Source organism: Phyllostomus hastatus, unplaced genomic scaffold (genome assembly GCF_019186645.2).
Source record: "Phyllostomus hastatus isolate PE091 unplaced genomic scaffold, TTU_PhHast_1.1 phas_scaffold_55, whole genome shotgun sequence".
Lineage (NCBI taxonomy): Eukaryota > Metazoa > Chordata > Mammalia > Chiroptera > Phyllostomidae > Phyllostomus > Phyllostomus hastatus.
This window is the reverse complement of record NW_025334035.1, coordinates 9,747,037-9,768,135: the sequence shown is the minus strand read 5'-3', so window position 1 is coordinate 9,768,135 and position 21,099 is coordinate 9,747,037. Positions and strand designations below refer to the sequence as shown.

The window sequence follows — 21,099 nt, the reverse complement described above, 5'->3', positions numbered from 1 at the left end:
AATAAATGTTGACCCTTAAACAATATGAATTTGAACTGTGCAGGTTCACTTACACATGGATTTTTTCAATAAATTCTGTAAATGTAGTGTCTATTCCTTATGATTTTCATAGTATTTTCTTTTTTTCTAGTTGACTTTATTGCAACAATACAGTATATAGTACATACAACGTACAAAATATGTGTTAATTGACTATTTAAGTTATAGGTAAGGCTTCTAGTCAACAGTAGATTTTTACTATCAATAGTTAAGTTTTAGGATTAAAGTTAAAATATGGGTGGAGTTTTGACTGTGCAAGGGGTCAGCACCCCAACCCCCACATTGTTCATGGGTCAACTATACATTATTTCAACCATTGTATGTGTTGTTGCAGGCATCTCCGTTTTTCACTGCCTTTTTTGTGCCTCAGTTGTTTGAGTTTCCTCAGTGAGCTCATGCTATTGGCTGATCATATGCAGCTGGGGAGGGATAGGACCCCAGGCCACAGTCTGTGCTCCCCCATGTGTTTGTCAGGGCCCTAGAGAAAGTGGTGCTAACAAACAGGGTTCAACTACGATCCATTCAGCCTCTTTCCCTCCCAAATGCAGTTGACCCCACCTCTGAGGGCAACTGCAAGTATCTGGGTTCAGGACTCAGGATACTATTATTTCTATGTGTTTCTGTATTATATGTCAACGGAGGTAGTAGGAGACACACACAAAGGAAGAAGTGCCTCCCCAGCAGATTCTCCATTTGCAGTACCTGTCCCTCTTCTGCCAGAGGCTACCATTTCTCCCCTGCAAGGAAACAGAAGAGCCTGCCACCTTCCCAAGGCTTTCTCACATTTCCTCCACCCTAGGTTCTGAAATGTCTTGCTTCTGTGGCATCTTCAGGACTGAGTTCAGGGAGATGGTCTACATGTAACACATGCATATCTAAAGTGTTGACTCAAATTATTCACTACTTTTGAAGTTGAATTCTTCTTCTTCTACTTCTTTAGAAGTAGTTGAATTCTATTTCACTAGCCTACATCTCAATATTAGCTTTTCTGTATCAATTTTAACTGAAACAAATATACGTCACCAGCTTTGTGGTTTATTTCACCTCTTCAGAAACCTATCTTTATTTTATAGCATTCTTTCCATTCTAATTTGTTCCATATTTCAACAATACTAAGTATAGATACATTATGTCTCCTTTGTCTTTTTATCTATAGTTTTCTCTATGATATTTTAAATCTTTGATATATTCCAAGTTGTATGTGCATGTAATTTCCTTTAGCCTGCCTACTACATCTTTGAAAATAAATTTGTTTTCATTTCTTTTTATGTCTTCATTTTGTTCTTCTCTTTCAGCCTTTTCTGATCTCTATTAGCAGCTATTTTCCTTTCTCTTCTGTTGTTTTAAGGCATTTTATTTGAAACATTCAATCTACTCTTTGAACCCATTTGTTCTTGAGAAATATTCTATTAGTTGTAAGTCTTTGTGAGTTTAAATAATTATTTTTCATTCTCATTTTTTGTTTTTTTTAGAGGAATTTGGGGTTTACAGAAAAACTGGGTAGAAATACAGAAAGGTCTATATATCCTGTCACCACCACCACTCCATAAACAGGCCCTGCTATTATTAATACCTTCCATTGGTGTGGTACCTTTGTCATAATAGATGGGCCAATATTGATACATTATTATTAACTAAAGTCCATAGTTTACATTAGTGTTCACTCTGCGTTATATGTTCAGTAAGTTTTGACAAGTGTGTGATTACATGTATTCACCATTACAATACCATACAGAATAGTATGTGTTCAGTGCCCTAAACACATCCATCTGTTTACCTCTCCCTCCACTCAAGCACCTGGCTACCACTGATCTTTTTGTTGTCTTCAGAGTTTCACCTTTTCCACAATGTCTTATATGGGCATCCCCCACTTTTTAAAAGTTTGCCTCATGCCACTTTGCTTTTACCAAAAACTTACGTTAGAACTTGTTTTTGCTAACCAAAAGACATCTGAAATGGACTTTCAGATTTTCAAAAAACAGCAAAAAGCAAAAACAGTGTTCAATGTTTGTTTCTCATTGAGCTGCTGTAGGAACAGTGTGTGCCTTGAGGATCTACACTCAGCATCTCAGTATCAGCCACTGTAGCTTTGAACTGCATCAGTGAGCCTCTGGGCTTTATTGCAATTTTTTTGGTACATCCATTAGCAAGGTGTCTTAAGGCATCAGAAAAGCCTAAAACAACTTGCAAGGGTTTTACACTTAGAGTAAAAGTGGATGTAACTGTTTCCATCATGGTGAGCAAAATAAAGACATAAAAATTGATGATAATTGACTCTCCCCTTTTCCTGTTATGAAGGGTGTCATGGGAACACTGTTCTGTTGGACAGCAGGAAAACCTGTAGTTGGAATCATACAGTGCATATGCTGTTTAGATTGGCTTCTGTACTTAGTAGTATGCATTTAAGTTTCTTCCACGTCTTTGAATTGTGTGATAGCTCATTTCTTTTTATTGCTGAATAATAAGTCTATTGCCTGTATGTATCACAGTTTGTTTATCCATTCACCTACTGAAAGACATCTTGATTGATTACAGATTGTGGCAATTATAAATAAAACTTCTATAAACATTTGTGTCCAAGTTTTGTGTGAACATAACTTTTCAACTCAAAATTTTTGAACACTAAGCAGTGCAATTCCTGGGTCATGTGGCAAGAGTATGTTTATTTTGTGAGACACTACCACTCTTCCTCCAAAGTGGCTGTGCCATTCTGTGTTTGCACCAGCAGTGAATGAGAGCCACTGTTTCTCCACCATCTCACCAGCGCTTGGTGGTATCTACTCCTCACTTCTTAATAAAATTTTAAAAATAATTCCTCTTATGAACTATGCTTTTTTCTTTCACTCCACCTTACACATATATTTTAAAATTAGGAAATTCCTCAAATATGTGGAAAATCAAAGAAAATAATAAAAGAAACATCTATGACTCCATGATACTGACATTTTAGCCTGATTTATTTTTTAAAATAAAATATTACAGAGATAATTGAGCCTTTCCTTTTAATTAGTGATACAGTTCAGCTTACTTTTTAATTTTATATTAGATTCTGTTTATCCCCCTTTGCCTTTGCTTCTTTTATCTCATTTACTCTTTTCTGTTGGACTGGGTTTTTGATATTTCCTTCCCTATCCTTTACTGACTTGGAAATAATAGTTTGAATATATATATATTCTTATATTCTTTTTTCTTTTTTTGCAATATTTTTATTGAGATATAATTCACATAAAAGAAAACTCACCATTTTAAAGTGCCCAGTCTGGTTTTTCATATTCACCATGTTTTACAACCATCCCGAATACCTTACTTCAGAACATGCTCATCCCCACAAAATAAACCCCATGCACATTTGTTGTCGCTCCCATTCCTTTCCCAAATCCCTGTCAACAAGCAGTCAGGTTTCTGTTTTTATTGATTTATCTGTTCTAGATATCTATGAACCTGGCATCATACAGTATTTGTCCTTTTATATCTGGCTTCTGTCACTTAGCGTGCCTTGAGGTGCTGTGATGTTGTGACAAGTTTCAGTACTTCATTCATTTTTTATGGCTGCATAACATTCCATTGTATGAGTATACTATTCTTACATGATTTTTATGGTTGTGTTGACTGCTACATTAATGGCATCCCACTTGGAGTCTCTGCCTTGTACAGTATTTTCCTATATTGATGCTATTTGACCACATGGCTTGTTTTGACTAATGAGAAATCAGCAAACATGACAAGCAGAGGCTTAAGAAGCACTTGCACAACAGGGCATGTTGGCATCACCTTCCTGATGATGAAAGATCACACGTCGGGAGAGATCCAATACTCCCATCTGCAGTGACACTCCACTGAGCTCAGCCCCTAGCTCACCCTCCAGCTGAATGTAGCCATGTTTTGCAGTGTATCTGGGATTTATTTTAATTAGGTACAGTAAGACATGTAGACATGGAAGTGACTGCCATAAAGAAACACATGGAGGAAGCATGGGCAAGAGCCTTTACCATGGTTTCTGCAGGAAAGGCATGCAAGGCAGGGTGAGCAGGTTTAGGATTGACTAGTTTGAATAATCGCAGTGAGCTCTGGGGTGCAGGGACTGTCTCCAGTTGTCTGGTAGCTGGTCTTGCATGACTGGGACAGAGGTAGATTGCCTCCTGGAAGGTAGGAGCCAGTCAGAGGAGGTGCATAGGAGGACTGCTCTGGATTGGTTGGTTCGCATGTGACAGACACCTACCTGGGCAAGTTATTTTTTAGTTCTAAGGACTAGCTACTCATTGAGGAACACTCTCTCCCCAGTCAACTTAGTGAGGCCCTGGATGCCAGAGTATCAGGAATATAGAAAATAAAAAGTATGGTTGACCCTTGAACAACATGAGGGTTAGAAACACCAAACCAGCCCCTGCAATTGAAAATCCTCACCTAATGTCTGAATCTCCAAAAACTTAGTTACTAATAGTCTACTGTTGACCAGAAGGTTTACCAATAATATAAACTGTCGATAGACACAAATTTTGTATGTTATAGGTATTCTATACTGTATATAATAAACTCAGCTGGAGAAAAGAAAATGTTATTAAGAAAATCATAACAAAGAGAAATACATTTACAAAATATATTGACAAAACCCACATATAAGTGAAAATGTATAGGTCAAACCCATGTTGTTCAAGGGCCAAGTGAATAGTTCATGCCAGCCATCTAAGTGCAACTAGTAAAGAAACTATCTAGGTAACCAACAGATTCACAAGAAAAAATAAAATGCCATTTTAAGTCACTACCTTTTGAGCTGGTTTGTTATGTAGCAGCTGATAAGGCAAGCCACAGATATCTTTAAACTTGTGTACATACACAAGAAACTCGTTATTTTTTCAAAAGGTCCATTGTCTGTAGATGTGTTTTCACAATCTTCCAGCTTATTTGCCATTCTGATTTTTTTCTTCCTTTTATGTAGCTGTGTTATCTAGAAACTTGTAGATATTTGTCTTTATTTCCAGGGTTATAGACTTCTCTCTTCTTCCATTTAATTTACTCCCTTTGGACTCCTGCATCTAACTCCAAGTATCCTGTCTTTTCCTTCCTATTTTCTTTTCCTTTGGAGTTTTGCTTTATTCCTTGAGATATCTCTTTCACTTGATTGTCTAGGCAACTTGTTTGGAATTCACCAGTATCCATTTTCTCCTTCATCTACTAAATTTTTAGATCAAAACCACAGGTTTGGAAACCCCGCGCTGTCCGTTGGTGCTGTACTTAATGTGTCCTGCACCATTCTCCGTCTTCCTTTAGGCTGCCTGCCTGCCCCAGTGGCTTCACTGTAGTGGGGTCCAGGGTGGGGGTTCTGCTTGTTGCTCCTCTCTCCAGTGAGGCCCTGTGGAATGTTGTTCCCTTGCACATCCTTTCATAGGCTCAGGTCCTGCTGCTGGGGTGCTGAAGTGGTGGCAGTCCCGTGGTGGGGGAGTGGACCACAGTCTGCACTCCTGTGAGCCTGTAAGAGAGGCAGTGTTGTCAACCCCCTACTGAAGCACATACTTTCTGTTCCTGCACCCCCTTTGTAATAGATAGAGAACATTTGGGCCACTTGCTATATTCCCTGGGACCAAGAAAACCAGGCGTCCACATGTGAACTGATGGTGCTTTTCCTCCAAACAATCTATGGATCTGTACTCACAGAATCCAGGTATTTGCCTTAGGAAGGGGCCTGGAATTGAAGTGAGGAGAGGAGAGAAGGCTTATTATGCTGATGATTCCATCTTCCCAGAATTCCCCTGTGCTGTGGACTGAATTGTGCGCACATCCCCCTCCACCCTTCAAAAAGCTTATGTTGAAGCCCTAACACCCAGTGTGACTATATTTGGAGACAGGGCTTTCAGAAGCTAATGAGGATTAACTGAGGCCATAACAGTGGAGCCCAGACCCTATAGGATTACTGCCCTTACAAGAAGAGATACAAGAAATCTCACAAACACTCTTTTCCCAGATTCCAACTCCAGCCAAGAGGGAAAGAAGGTGGCTACATTAGCCGGGAATAAAATTCTCACCAAACCCTGAATCAGCTAGCACCTGGATCTAAGACTTCCCAGCCTCCAGAACTGTGAGGAAACAATTTCTGTCATTTAACCCACCCAGTCAACAGGATTTTGTCATGGCGACCTGAGCTGACCAAGACAGCTGCTTCCCCCAGGAAGCCAAGTCAAATCCAGTGGACACTTTTCTGTCTTCATTTGACGTAAGTTCTGGAGCATTAGATTATGGCAGCGCTAGGTTTAGTTGAACACGCTGCTTTTATACACTTGACACTTGCCTCTGCCAGCTTCTAAGACATTATACCCTTCTGTTTATCCTCCTGCCTCCCTGTTTACTGCTTCTTGGTTTCCTTTGCTCATTCCTCCTCTTTTACCATATCTCTACATGTTGGTGTTGCTCTGGACTCACCTGGTCCTAGAGCAGGGGTGCCAAACTCATTTTCACTGAGGGCCACATCAGCCTCACGGTTGCTTCGTAGGGCCGAATGTAGAGCTCCTTGCCCCTAGTTAAGGAGTAGTTACATTTATACAGTCCTAAAATTACATTCGGCCCTTTGAAGGCAAACATGAGGCTGGTGTGGCCCCCAGTGAAAATGAGTTTGACAGCCCTGTCCTAGAGGATTTGGCCTAATCCAATGTCTTTGAATACTTTCAATATTCTGATGACCCCAAGTATGCATCTACAGCCCAGACCTCTTTCTTAGGTCTAGACTCATTCATCCAACCAAATCACTGATAGTTCTACTACATATCTCACAAAAATATTAAATTTTATATATTCAGGCTAGGAGTCTTGATTTTACCCCAGTTTTGGTCCCTTCCTCCCTATCTCACTTAATTGCTCAAGCAAGAAATATGGATGAACCCTTGATTTTTTCCTTCTCTACACTTTCCATCTTTAATCTACCAGCAATTCTTGTCAGTTCTACCACAACACATATCTTGAGTCTTCACTCTTACCTTCATTAGTATTGCTGCTCCCTCAGTCCAAGCCCTCATTGTCTCTTCTCTGGTCCTAGTGCCACAGACTCCCAACTGGCCTCCTACTCCCAAACTTGCCTGACCAGCAGCCTGCTCTCTAACTACAGGCAGGAGGACCTTTCAAAAATTAGACTGTCTTCTCTTTGATGCTCACAAGCCACCAGTGTCTTCCCAACATGCTTAGCATAAAACCACCAGTCCTTACTGCGGCTTGCAGACCCCTGCATGCTCCAGCTCTGCTCACCTTTCCGACTCACCTTGTCCTACATTTTGGTTCATTGCTACAGTCCAGTAACACTGACTGGCCTGTTTCAAATCCTTACATATTCCAAGTTTTCTCCCATCACAGGCCCTTTGCACATGCTGATTCCTCTCCTCATAATTCCTTTTCTCAGTCTTACATGATTGGTTCTTTCTAATCCTTAGTTTTTAGTTGAAATGAGACTTCTTTAGAAGCCTTTTCTGATCATTTTATCAAAAGTAAATCTTCTTGCCTTGGCTGGTGTAGCTCAGTGGATTGAGTGCAGGCCTGTGAACCAAAGGGTCACTGGTTCGATTCCCAGTCAGGGCACATGCCTGGGTTGCAGGTCAGGTCCCCAGCAGGGGATATGCAAGAGGCAACCACACATTAATGTTCTCTCCTTCAGTTTCCTTCTCTTTCCCTCTCTCTAAAAATAAATAAATAAATAAGAATCTCCCTCCCCACTCCCCACCAAAAAAGAGTAGATCTTCTCTAGCTCAACTGCACTTTTTTCCTTCCCAGTACTTTTGGCAATTTATAACTAGGTTATTGTTTTGTTCACTCATTGTGTCATTATTCCCTCCAGCTAGGAATATACAAACCTTGTTCATCATTGGACACCCAGCTTAGGGCCCTGGAGACTGTATATTGTCAATGTATACTTGTTGAATGAATAAATTAGCTTGCAAGGGTCAAATTAAAATGTATGTAAGGTGCCTAATAAGTCTGACACATTGTACAAGTTTAGCAATAATTAAGTTCCACTTCATTGAGAATTCGGCTACTGAGTGTTGTTTGTGAAAATACCAGCAAATTCCCATTGTTTTTGAAAGAAAAATGATAACACTTTTATGGAAGCCTTGGACAGTGTGGTTCTCGGAACAGCAGTGTTGGCAAGTTCCTGGTGGCCGTGAGCTCCAGAGACTGAGCCATTGGTTTGTGCTGTAACAAGACTGCCAGCTAGCTTCTGATGTGTGCCTGAGTTTGAGAACCAATGCCTTAGAGTAATTTTTTAGGTTTTATTTTGAACTGTGGAAAAATGTACATAATACAAACTTTACGATCTTAACTGTTTCCAAGTGTACAGTAGTGTCAAGTAATTCATGTTGTTGTGCAGCTGATCTGTAGAATTCTTTTCATCTTGCAAAACTGAAACTATTTACCCATTAAATAATAACTGCTCATTCCCCCACCCCCTGCATCACCATTTTATTTTTCTGTCTCTACCAGTTTGATGACTGGTAGACAGGTCCCTCATAGAAGTGGGATCATACAGTATTTGCCCTGTTGTGGCTGGATTATTTCACTGAGCATCATCCTCAAGGTTCATCGATTTTGAGCATCCATGTATCAGAATTTCCATCCTTTTAAAGGATGAATAATACACACACACACACACACACACACACACACACACACATTTTCTTTATCCATTCATCATCCATCAAGGGACAATTGACTTGCTTCCACCTTTTGGCAATTGGTAATATGAGCATGGGTGTGAAAATATCTTCTCAAGATCCCCCTTTCAATTCTTTTGAGCACACACCCAGAAGTGGAACTGCTGTATCACCTGGTACTTCTATGTTTTAACTTTTTGAGAAACTGTCCTACTGTTTTCCATAGCGGCTGCACCATTTGACATTCCTATCAACATTGCACAAGGTTTCCACTTTCTCCACATCCTTGCCAAAATTTATTACTGTGTTTTTTAATTTTTATAGTGGCCATCCCAATGGTGCAAGATGGTCTCTCATTGTGTTCTCAGTGTGTGTGACTTGCATTTCCCTAATAATGAGCATGACTTGAAGTGCACTTGGGCCCATTTCATAGCATAGCAGACTCATCGGTGGCAGCACAGATGAGGAATTTTCAGTCATGTCAGTATTTCATTTTAAAAATTAAATGAACATCCAGATTTCCTATTAAGGTTGTTAAAATCATGACCTACCTCTCTTTTCAGCCATCCACATAGGGCCTTTGTTCCACTTCTACCATCACAGCCACATGGCCTGACAAATACCCAGACGGACAGTCTGTACTCAAAACCCACCTTGAGAGACAGTTTCTTTCTTCATGTCAAGAGCACATGGCTAGAAAATGGTAGAACCAAACCCGGGAGTGCAAATGCCCTACAGTAAATTACTCAGGGAATTGAAATGGCTTTGGAAGTGGCAGGTAGAAGTTGGAAAGCCTTTGAACCAGATTCCACCCACTGATTGGCTAAAAAGGATTCCCATTGTTTTAATCGAAGAGAAAAGCTCCAGAGCTTTTATGGGAGGGGGACAGGGATCAGTGGTTCTTACAGCCTATCTCCCGAAGGTCTGCAGATGTTTAACAGACATCCCATCTCAGTTCTTCTTAAAGTGGCAAGAAGTTATTGGCCATGGTGTTTTGTTGATCAACACCCAGACTTGCTAATGACACCTAGGGATTTTCTTGAAACCAAATCCAATGGAATATAACTTGTGATCCCTTCTAAGTTTTGAAACATGTTCACTCTGGAACTTTCCCTACAACAAGATGTTTGCTACCCTGTTTTGGTGAATAGTCCCCAGCATCTCCAACCTAGCTTTTAGTAAATGAAATGCCCACGTTTGCTTGGTTTCTCATTCTGAAGGCAGCTGGCTCCAGAGGCTTCACTCTCCCTTTATTCTCACTGCTAATGTCACACCACACTCATGTCACCATGGATGCTTCCCCTCCTCCACTTCTGACCATTGTTCCCAGTCTCCTTCCTTCCTCCCTCTGGGAACGACCTGTGCAACCTATTCTTCATTTTATTTTTATAAGAGTCACTGAACAGACTGAAGTAACAGATGAGATTTCTCTCACTGTAAATGCTCTACCATCCCCATGCTTTGCTAAGGGCATTAGGAAAAACTGACCATCCCAGAAAGGTGATGTTCCTCATAACATTCATGGGCCCTTTATGAAGGTCTTAACTTTTAGCTTTTGGGAAACTGGTTTGAAATAAGGATGCCTGATACTTTTGGGGAGGCAGGAGTGTAAGGATAAAACTAGCAATGTTGATTTTCATTAGCCACCCACAAAAATTACCCATGTGACAGAATGGCAGGCTTTGTCTCCAGGTGTCCCACCAGCTTTTAAACTTCCGGTGGCTGTTGTGGGACTTTGCCTCATTTCCATCTGTAAGGCACAGAAGGACAAGTGTGAATCTACCCCCAAACAAGGTTGGTTTGAAAAACTCAGAGTGCCTCTGACTTGGCCTCCTTGAAGGTGTGTTTGAGGAGGCTGACTGTGTGAAAAGCAGCATGCTGGACTGGGGTAAATGTGCTCTGAGGGAAACTGCTCTTCCTGCCACCTCATCTGTCCGACAGCACTGAGCCCCCAGCTCTGCCCTGCATGTCCCAGTTAACCTTGCTCACCAACAACAATGTCTGCCTGTCACTTTCCCACTCAAAGACCTTCCTTGGAAAGTGGCATGCCCTCCTGTTGCTCTTGGCCTCAACTTCATCAAGAGTAAGCCCATCTGGCCCTGCCACCTCATATCCATGGCTCTGTGGAAAGCTGTTACATCTGTGTGCCCCCATCTCCATCTGTGAAATGGGGTTGCGAATGCTGTCAGTGCTTAGAGGGGGCCGGCCTTAGCCAGTGTTCAATGGATGCTGGCTTGGCTCATCGTTACCTACGGAGTCATTGCACATACCTCTCCCCTGTCCTAGTGTGCTCCCCTGTCCTGGGGCTCGGACATCCCATGAGTCCCAGGGAAGGAAGTGGGCAGAGGTGCCTCCAGAATCTCTGGGCTTGAAAACTCAGATATTCTGATCTATCCCAGTGGGGAGCACTACCCCCCTGTTCCAGTCTCATGAACATACCCCAGGGCGATCATTTGCCTGTAGGACAAATTTGGACTCCTTCTAGTCCAGACACCTGTTCTGAAACTGAGGCAACAGTTTAGACCAAGCCAGGCCAGGTAAGAAGCAATCACAGGACCAAGCTAAACAGGAAAGTGGTGGTAACTGCCTGAGGGCCAAGCACAGTCCAGTGCCATCAGACCCTCTGCTTTCCCCACAAAGCTGGAAAGCTGCATTTGTCTGTGGAATTGCCTGCATTTTAAATGTGAGATGACCCTTAAAGTTACAGATTTAAAATAAAATTGTAAAAGAACACTGGAAGCCATTCATATGTGAGCCAAACATAAGCTGATGAGGCCTGCACAACTCCAGCCTCTGGCCTACACAAACCCTTTTCTTCCAGGTAGTTCTTGAAGACAAAAAGAAAATGTCAATGTTACAGTCAAAAGGATTTCTGTGACAATTCCTCTTATAGGAAAGAACACTCTTCAACAGGTGAAGTGACTTGCCGAAGGTCACTAAGATTGCATTGAAAGAGGCCAAACAGAGCTGTGTCCCCTGCGGCCCCCATTCTACCACGCAGGAGCCTCTGGACCCAGGTCTCCCCTGAGGGAGATGCACAGACTGGTCCTGCATCATTCCTTTTCTCCTATTTGTACATATCTCAGCTTGCCATCCAGAGACCAACCAGCTCTGCCACTTCTTTGTAAACCCTCCCACCCAGCCCCAGTGCCTGGCACTATCCTATAGTAAATAGCCATCAAATTATTGTTGTTCAAAGTAATTAAAGTAATTAAGCACATGCATTATTGAAGTAGAGTAATAATGATTATTTAAATACTTGTGAGTAATGTCAGTTTCTGAGCTACTTTAGATCCCTTAGATTCCAAAGTAAATGAGTTTTGGGATCTTTCACCAGCTCAAATCCTTCATTCATTCATTTTTCCAGCCTTTTGTGCTGCCTCTTGATCTAGGCACTGTGTTAGCAACAGAAGGAGGCCGTGCCTTCATATAGCTCACAGTCTACAGCATAATCTTGATAGCATGAAGTGTAGATGTTATAAGGGAATCTATCCATGGTGAAAGTGAAAAAGACATACTAATTTAATACATGAATTCAAATGGTAAATTCAGGTGGAAACAAAGAGTTTTATCCAGGAATATCTCTCCCTCCCCCAGCCTCCTATCCCATCTTGGTGGCTCAGAATCAAATAGTTACTTCCTAAAGGAATTGAGGAAGCCTGAATAATTTCTGCACAGTGAGTCAGCATTATAGGAGCACAGATCTGGAAGAGGCTTGGGAATCTCTTTGTCCCATCCAGGAAGAATTTACTGACCTTTAAAAAAAATCCTCACCTAAGGATATATTTTTATTGATTTAAGAAGGAGAGAGAGAGAGAGAGAGAGACATCTATGTGAGAGAGAACATCGATTGGTTGTCTCCCATATGTGCTCTGACTGGAGATCAAACCACAGACTTTTGGTGTGCAGGATACTCCAACCCACTGAGAAACCCAACCAGGACAATTTACCAACAGTTTAAGGTGGCACTTCATTGCTTTCCATCTGCCTTTGGCTTCAAGGACTCCTGAGTATAATACCAGATAATACCTAGGCAGTGATTCAAGAAATTAGTTCCCGTCGGGCAGTCCCCGAGGAAGTTTGTTTTGGTGGCTCCTGGTCTGTGGGGAGGGGGGTCAGATATGAGCACCTTTTAGCATCCGGCTAACATTAGGCACTTCCTTTGCTGGTCTACCTTGTCTGCTTAGCCTTTAAATATCAGGTTTTGGTTCTCCCTCCCTTTTTCTCTCTCCATGCTTTCTGCATATGATCTCAACAACCACCATGCACCTGAATGCCATCTATGTTTTGATGATGTCTAAATTTTATATCTCCAGCCAGTGTGCTCATCTCTGGAGCACAGTTTCACATGGTCTACTCCCTACTCAATATTTCCACTTGGCTATCTCCTAGACATCTGAAGATAAATCAAGAGAACACTCTCTTCTTCCCTCCACCACTCTCAGTGGCACCACCATCTATCTATGCATCATCTACAGAAAACTAGGACTTATCCTGAAGTTCTCCCTTGCCTATTCCCTCACCCGGCCAATCAGTCCATCAGGAAGGCTTGCCATATCCTCCACTACAACACAGCCACATCCCCTTCTTCTCTGCATCTCACCATCGCCCCCTGAATTCACACCACCATAAATAACCTCTCTCTTGGACTCCTGCAAACGTCCTCCTAGCTAGCCTCCCTGCTTCCACATGCCATCTTCCAATCAGTTCCAACTCAGCAACAAGTGATGTTAAAAGGCTAAATATGTCATTCTGCTTAAAATATGACAATTCAACTCACAGATACAGAGAACTGATTGGTGGTTGCCAGAACTGGGGGTAGATGGCAGGTGAAATGGGTGAAGGTGGTAAAAGGTATAAACTTCCAGTTATGAAATAAATAAGTTATGAGATGTAATGGACAGCACAATGAGTAGTTAATTATACTGTATTACATATTTGAAAGGTGCTATGAGAATAGATCTTAAAAGTTCTCAGCACAAGAAAAAATTATATTGTGTGGTATATATATGAGTGTATACATGTATATATAAAATCATTATGCTGTGCACCTGAAACTAATATATGTCAACTATATCTCAATAAAAATATAGATTTTTATTGAACTTCCAGTAGCCCTCAGCCAAGTCCAGCTCCTCTATCTCATCTTGTATCCTCCTCCCCTGACTCACGGTCCTGCAGTTTCAATGGTTGCCTCTCAGTCCTCCAGCTGTGTTTCTCAGCCTTTGCTATGCTGGCCAATAGCCTGGCATCTTTTGTTCCAACTCTTTATACAGTAGGGTGCATTATACAGCCTTCCATCCCACTAAGTGTATCTCTAGTTCAGGGCAATTTTCCCTGGCGTACAGAAAAATTGCACCCCAGTCCCCACCAGATCCAGTATTCCCTGCATTATATGAGCCTTCACGGTACATAGTAGAAATAAAAATTGCTTACATTATTTGTTTTCTGGTCTCTTCCCCTAGAGGAGAAGCCATGAGACCAGGGATTGTTTCTATCTCCTTTGCTGTAATGGCCCCAGGACTTATGTCACATAAGAGGGTACACAGTACGTGTCATGAGTCTTTTTCTCACGCAGGAATGGTAAAACCAGAGGGAAAGACAGAACAACATGACATACTAGGAAGCTTCAAGCTCTTGTTTGTCCCCAGAAATCATAAAAACAAGAAGAGACTGACTGAATCAACTTTTCAGAATGCTGGGAAAAGGTCAAATGTTTACACTGAAGAGGTGAATGCCAAATCAACAAGAAAAACATAAGCCATCTTGAAAGGAAAGTTCTGTGGCATTTTCACTTGTGCTTATGGCAGCCCCACCCTGGCACATCAGCCGTTATGATTTTGAAGTAGCAGCAGCCTGTCTTCTCAGTTTGGGATCCCAGCACTTCAAACAAGAAGGAGCAAAGCAGATACTGTTCACAAATTACTGTGCATATGTCCATTTTAATCTCTATGGTGGATACCTGGAGGACTGACACAAGGCACTCATACCTCTGTTTTATTTAACATGGAACTCAGACAAGTGGAATGGTGGACACTACTCACACAAATTGTAAGGTGGACTAAAGACTCACAGATGGTGGTCCAACAGATTATAAAATGAGACATAATGGACTACCTCAGACCTGGAGGAAAGGCTGCAGTTAGGTTCTTTGGGAAATTAGGGCATTCAAAAGATGCACATATATGCGGGTATTTAGAAAGTGAAGTACATGCTCAGCACAGAACCAATCTGTAAAGACTGAAAGAGATTCTCTCTCTCTTTCCCTCTCTCTCTCTCTCTCTCTCTCTCTCTCTCTCTCTGTCTCTCTCTCTCTCTTAACTCCTGGCATTCAATAAGATCTCTGTCAAAACATTAGCTGAATAAGAGCAAATGGAACAGAGACTTCAGTGACCACACATGATAAAAAAAATAGTTTTAGACCCTGTAAAAATGGTTTTGAAAAGTCTCAAAACATATAGGCATTATAACCTTCAACAATAAAAATAAAAAACAAGCAAAAAACCCAGAAAGCCATAGGGAAGAGAGAGAATCAGATATCCAGAATTATACTATAATAGTCAGACATTCAGTTTTCAATAACAGTAAAAAAAAAAAACAAGCAAATTTAAAAACAGTCAAATATGGCCTACCCAAAGAAACAAAATAAATTGACAGAAACTGTCCCTGTTGAATGCCAAACATCAGACCTCCTAGGAAAAGACTTTAAAATAACTGTCTTAAATATGCTCAATGAGTTAAAGGAAAAATGAAAACAACTAAAGGAATCAGGAAAATGGTGTATGAACAAAATGAGAATATCATTAGAAAGAGAAATTATAAAAAAGAATCAAACATAAATTCTAGAACTGAAAAATAAAATAATTTAAATAATTAAAAATTCATTAGAGGGGTTTAAAAGGAGATTTGAGCCCTGGTCTGGTGGCTCAGCTGATGGGAGCATTGTCTTCTGCACCAAAAGGTTGTGAGTTTGATTACCAGTTAGGGAACATACCTGGGATGAATCTGGGTTGTAGGTTCATTCCTCAGTTGGGGTACATATGGGAGGCAACTGATCAATATTTCCTTCTCACATCTTTCTCTCTCTCTCTCTCTCTCTCTCTCTCTATCTCTCTATCTAAAATCAATAGACATCTCCTTGAGTGAGGATTTTTTTAAAAAAGAAAAGCAGATTTGAGCAGCCAGAAAAAAGAATTGGTGAACTTGAAGATAGGACAATTGAAATTCTCAAGTATGAAACAGAAATAAAAAGAATGATGAGTGAGCAGAACCCAAGAAACGTATGGAATGTGATCAAGTGGAGGAACCAATATCACATTATGAGAAATGAAGTATGAGAGGAGTAAGAGAAAGGGTCAGAAAGATTATTTGAAGAAAAAAAGGCAAAAAAATAGCCCAATTGTGATAAAATACTTGAACATACAAACCCAAGAAGTCAGTATATTTAAAGTAAGATAAACTCAAAGGGATCCATACAAAGATAGATTATGATTGAATGGACAAAAGACAAAGAGAGAATCTTGAAAGCAGGAAGAAAAAGCAACTCAATTCATGTAAGAGATCCACAATAAGATCATGACCTGATTTCTTATCAGAAACTTTACAAGCCAGAAGGCAGGGGTGTAATGTATTTAAAATGCTGAAAGAGAAAAATCTGTCAACTAAGAATTCTATATTTTGAAAAACTGTCCTTCAAAATGAGGAAGAAATAAAAACAATTCTCAGCTAACAAAAGCTAAGGTAGTTTGTTACCACTAGATTTGCACCAGAAGATGCTCAAGGGAATCTTTCAGGTTGAAATGAAAGAATGCTCGAGAGCAATGTGAATTTGTATAAACAAATAAAGATCTTCAGTAAAGGTAAGAAAATGAGAAAATATAAAAGCCAGTATTCTCATTTTTAAAATCCTCACCTGACAATATGTTTATTAATTTTTAGAGAGAGAGGAAGGAAAAGAGAGAGAGAGAGACATCGATGTCAGAAGGAAACATTGATCAGTTGCCTTCCATACACACCCAACTGGGGACTGAACCCACAGCTCGGGTATGTGCCCTGAATTTATGAAGCAATACTGAGAGGATTAAAGGGAGAAACAGACAACTCTATAGTGAAAGTTGGAGACTTTAATAACCCACTTTCAATAATGGATAGGACAACCAGACAGATAACAGATAAGGACATACAGAATTTGAACAATATAAACCACTATGAATTACTAGACATACCCCACCTAACAACAGCGGAATATACATTTTTCTCAAGAGCACATAGGGTATTCTTAGGATAGACTATATCTTAGTTCACAAAACAAGTCTTAATAATTTAAAAAGATTTAAATAACACGATGCACTTAAAGTTAAAATCAGTAACAGAAGGAAAATAGGAAAATTCACAAATATGTAGAAATTAAGCAACACATTCTTAAACAACCAATAGCTCAAAGAAGAAATCAGAAGGAAAATTGTGGAATATAGTGAAATTATCCCTTATTAATATAGAAGCAAAAACCCTCAATAAAATAATAGCCAAGTGAACTTAACAGAATATCAAAAGAATATATACATCATGACCAAATGGGATTTATTCCTGGAGTGCAAGGATGGTCCAATATATGAAAATTAATCAATAAACATACCACATTGCTATAATGAATAAACAAAACCCTCGTGATGATTTCAATTGATGCAGAAAAAAATTAACAAAATTCACCTTTTCATTACAAAAATACCAATAAACTAGGAATATAAAGGAGCTTCTTCAATATAATACAGGCTACATATATAAAGCCCAGAACAAACATCATATTCAATGGTGAAAGACTGATAGCTTTCTTCCTAAACAAGATAAGAATGTCCACTTTCATTTTACACAGTTTTTGAAGTTTTAACCAAAGCAACCAGACAACAAAAAGAAACGAAAGGCATCCAAATAAGAAATAAAGAAGTAAATCATTTCTGTTCAGAGATGCTTTAATTTTATATACAGAAAAGTCCTACAATTCCTCAAAAAGCTATTAGAGGTAATAAACGTATTCAGAAAAGTTGCAGGATACACAATCAACACTCAAAAACTAGTTGCATTTCTATACATTAATAATGAAGAATCAAAAAATATATTAAGAAAGTAGTTTCATTTACAATATCATCAAGAAGAATAAAACACTTAGGAATAAATTTCACTAGGATGTTGAAGACTTACATGCTGAAAACTATGAAACATTGCTAAATCAAAGAAAACAGAACATCTTCTGTTGATGGTTAGAAAGAACTTAATATTGTTAAGATGACAACACCACCCAAAGCATTCTACAGGTCTAGTGCAATCTCTATCAAAATTCCAAAAGCACTTGTTGTTGTTGTTGTTTTTTCAGAAATAAAAAAAGTCCATCTTAAAATTCTTATGGAATCTAAAAGAACCCTAAGCAGCCAATGTGGTCTTGGAAAGGAAGAACAAATTTGGAGAACTCTAGCTCCTGATTTCAAACTACAAAGCTACAGTAATCAAAATAGTGTAGTCCTGGCATAAAGACAGACATATAGACCAATGGTATAGAATAGAGATCCCAGAAATAAAACCTCTTATACATGTGTCACAACTACTCGATGGGAAAGGGCAGTCTTTTCAATAAATAATTCTAGGAAAAGGGATAACCACAAAAGAATGATGTTGGACCCTCCCTCATATCACATATCAAAATTAACTCAAAATAGGTGAAAGACCTAAGCTGAAGAGCTAAATTATCAAATGCATAGAAGAAAACAGAGGGGAAATTCATCCCCTCTGACATTGGATTTGACAATTATTTCTTTGATATGACACCAAAAGCATAGAGAATAAAAGAAAAAAAAACAGATAAATTAGACTTCACCAAAATTAGAAACTTTTAAAAAATATTTTATTTATTTATTTTTAAGAGTGGGAGAGGGAAGGAGAAAAACAGGGAGAGAAACATCAATGTATGTGAGATACATCGATCAGCCACATCTCATACGCGCCCTGACCAGGGACTAAAGCCAAAACTGAGGTATGTCACCCAACTGGCAATTGAACTGGTAACCCTTTGTTTTCAGGGACAATGCCCAACTCACTGAGCCACACCACCCAGGGCTAAATTAAGAGCTTTGATACATCAAAAACACTATGAAGAGAATGTAAAGACAACTCGCAGAATGGGAGAATATATTTGCAAATCACATATCTATGAGATATAGATAAATCACATATATATGAGATAATCATATATCTCATAAGAGTTATATGAAATCATATATCTAATAAGAATATCCAAAATACATAAAGAACGTCTACAGCTCAAGAACAAAAATACAAACCACCTGTTTTAAAAATGGAAAAAAGACTTGAATAAACATTCCTCCAAAGAAGATGTACAAATGGCCAATAAGCATATGAAAAGATGCTCAGCATCATTATTAACTTAGGAAATATAAATCAAAGCCACAATGAGAAACCACTTTGCAAATATTATGATGGCTATTATAAAAGGACAAACAGAAAATAGCAAATGTTGGCGAAAATGTGCAGAAATTGGAACCTCTGCACATTGCTGGTCAACTATAAAATGGTGCATCTGCTTGGGAAAACACGTTGGCAGTTCCTTAGAAAATTAAGCTTAGATTCATCATATGATTTAGCAGTTCCACTCTTAGGCATATGCCCAAAAGAACTGAAGGCAGGGGCTTTTAACAGATACTTGTACATCAATGTTCATTGCAGCATTATTCACAATAACCAAAAGATAGAAAAAACCCAAGTGTCTATCTTGGGTTGATAAATAAATAGATAAAATGTGGTCTATACATATGATGGAATATTATTCAGCCAGAAAAAGTAATGGAGTTCAGACACAATGAGGATAAACCTTCAAAACATCATGTGCACTTCAATAAGCCAGATCCCAGAGGACAAATATTGCACAATTCCACTTACATGAACTGTCTTAGAATACACAAATTCATAGAGACAAAGAGAAGAATGGAAGTCACCAGGGGCTGAGGGTGGGAAGGCATGGGTTGTTAACATTTGCTGGGCTCAAACTTTCAATTTGCTATGGTGAAATTTTCGAATATAAACAATGGTGATGGTTGTACCACATTGTGAATGTACTCAATGCCATTGTGTGCACACTTAATGTCATGAATTTTATGTTATGCATACATGATAAAAAAAGAAGTAAAGGGAAGCAGACATGTATGAATCCATGAGTGAGTGGCATAGGAAAAGGTAGAAAGGACAGGAAAGCCCAGGATGGCAATGTTGGTGGCAGAAAGTGGCAACTGAGCAAATGAAAGTGGCTCATTTGGAGAAGGGTGCAATGGTGCAATGATTAAACTCCTGGTGAGGACGTCAGTACGTTTAGTAGGGGCTTCTGGGAGGTTAAGGGCAAAGTATATTGTGTTAATTGAGCTATTTCTGGCTTCAAGGAGTCAGGATGCCTTCATTAGCTTGGGTGACAGGAGTTATGTAAGAACTGTTAGACAAGGGGTGGTGCAAGAGGCACTCTTCACAGCCACCCCAACAGGTCTCCAGATCTAAGCACAGTGACCCCATAAGGACCCATAAGAGCTTTCACGCACTCCTCTCACCACCTTCGGTAGTGAGCACCCAGTGCTGCCTCCTTTAGTCTGCTCCATGACCACACCATCCCATGTGTCTGCCTCTGCCTCTGCCTCCTCTCCCTGCTGTCTGCCTCACACAGCTCCCAACAGTGATGCCCCTCACTCTAGCTCTTCATGCTCTGGCTCAGCAAGCCCCTGCTGGACAGAGTTGTAGTCCCACCCCTTGCAGGATGGCAGGCAGCCCACAGCTCTCCTGCCATCGGCTGCAGCTTGCAGCCTGTGTGGCACAAGGACAAGCACCTGATTTGAGGAGATGGCCAGTACTACTTCCATGGAAACTCAGGGTATAGCAACCAGAGGTGTAGCTTGGTTCCTCTAGAAAACAAAGCTTTAGACAGGGAATAAGGTGCTAACAACATGTTTGAGAGGCAAGCACATGCGGGTGTGGGTGAGTGGCAATGGGAAGTGAGGTAAGGGAAGAGGAGAGGGAGATGTTACTTGATGGGCACTTACTTCCTGAAGAGCTTGGAAGGGGTGGGGTGGGTGGGCAGGCAGGCTTGCTCTAAGCCTCCTTCAGAAGAAGGTCCAGAGGAGGGGGCGGGGCATGTCCTCCTGTTTTCCTCCGTCACTGGTTTCCATTTGTCAAGGTCTGTCAGTTGGGAGTTATCTCCTCACTCTTCTAAATTGTGATAGGAAGCCACATCTCAGGCCCTACAGTGTGGTGTGTTTTTCAAAGTGAAATGGGAGAGCTGCCATGGTTTGAATGGTGGTCTCCCAAAAGACATGTCCCCCTGGAACCTCTGAAAAAAGGGTCATTACAGGTGTAACTAAGTTACAAATCTTGAGACAAAAATCAA

The 21,099-nt window shown here is 40.2% G+C and overlaps 1 protein-coding gene across 1 annotated transcript in view; it reads right to left on the bottom strand.

The window, feature by feature from the left end:
* Nucleotides 1-4,733: 4,733 nt before the first annotated feature.
* LOC123809365 (protoheme IX farnesyltransferase, mitochondrial) overlaps nt 4,734-21,099 on the bottom strand; it is a 153,714-nt gene continuing 137,348 nt past the window's right edge. The window contains exon 7 of the mRNA XM_045824501.1: nt 4,734-5,506. Within this exon, the coding sequence (XP_045680457.1) occupies nt 5,331-5,506 (176 nt within the window). The 3' untranslated portion in view covers nt 4,734-5,330. The remainder of the gene's footprint in view (nt 5,507-21,099) is intronic.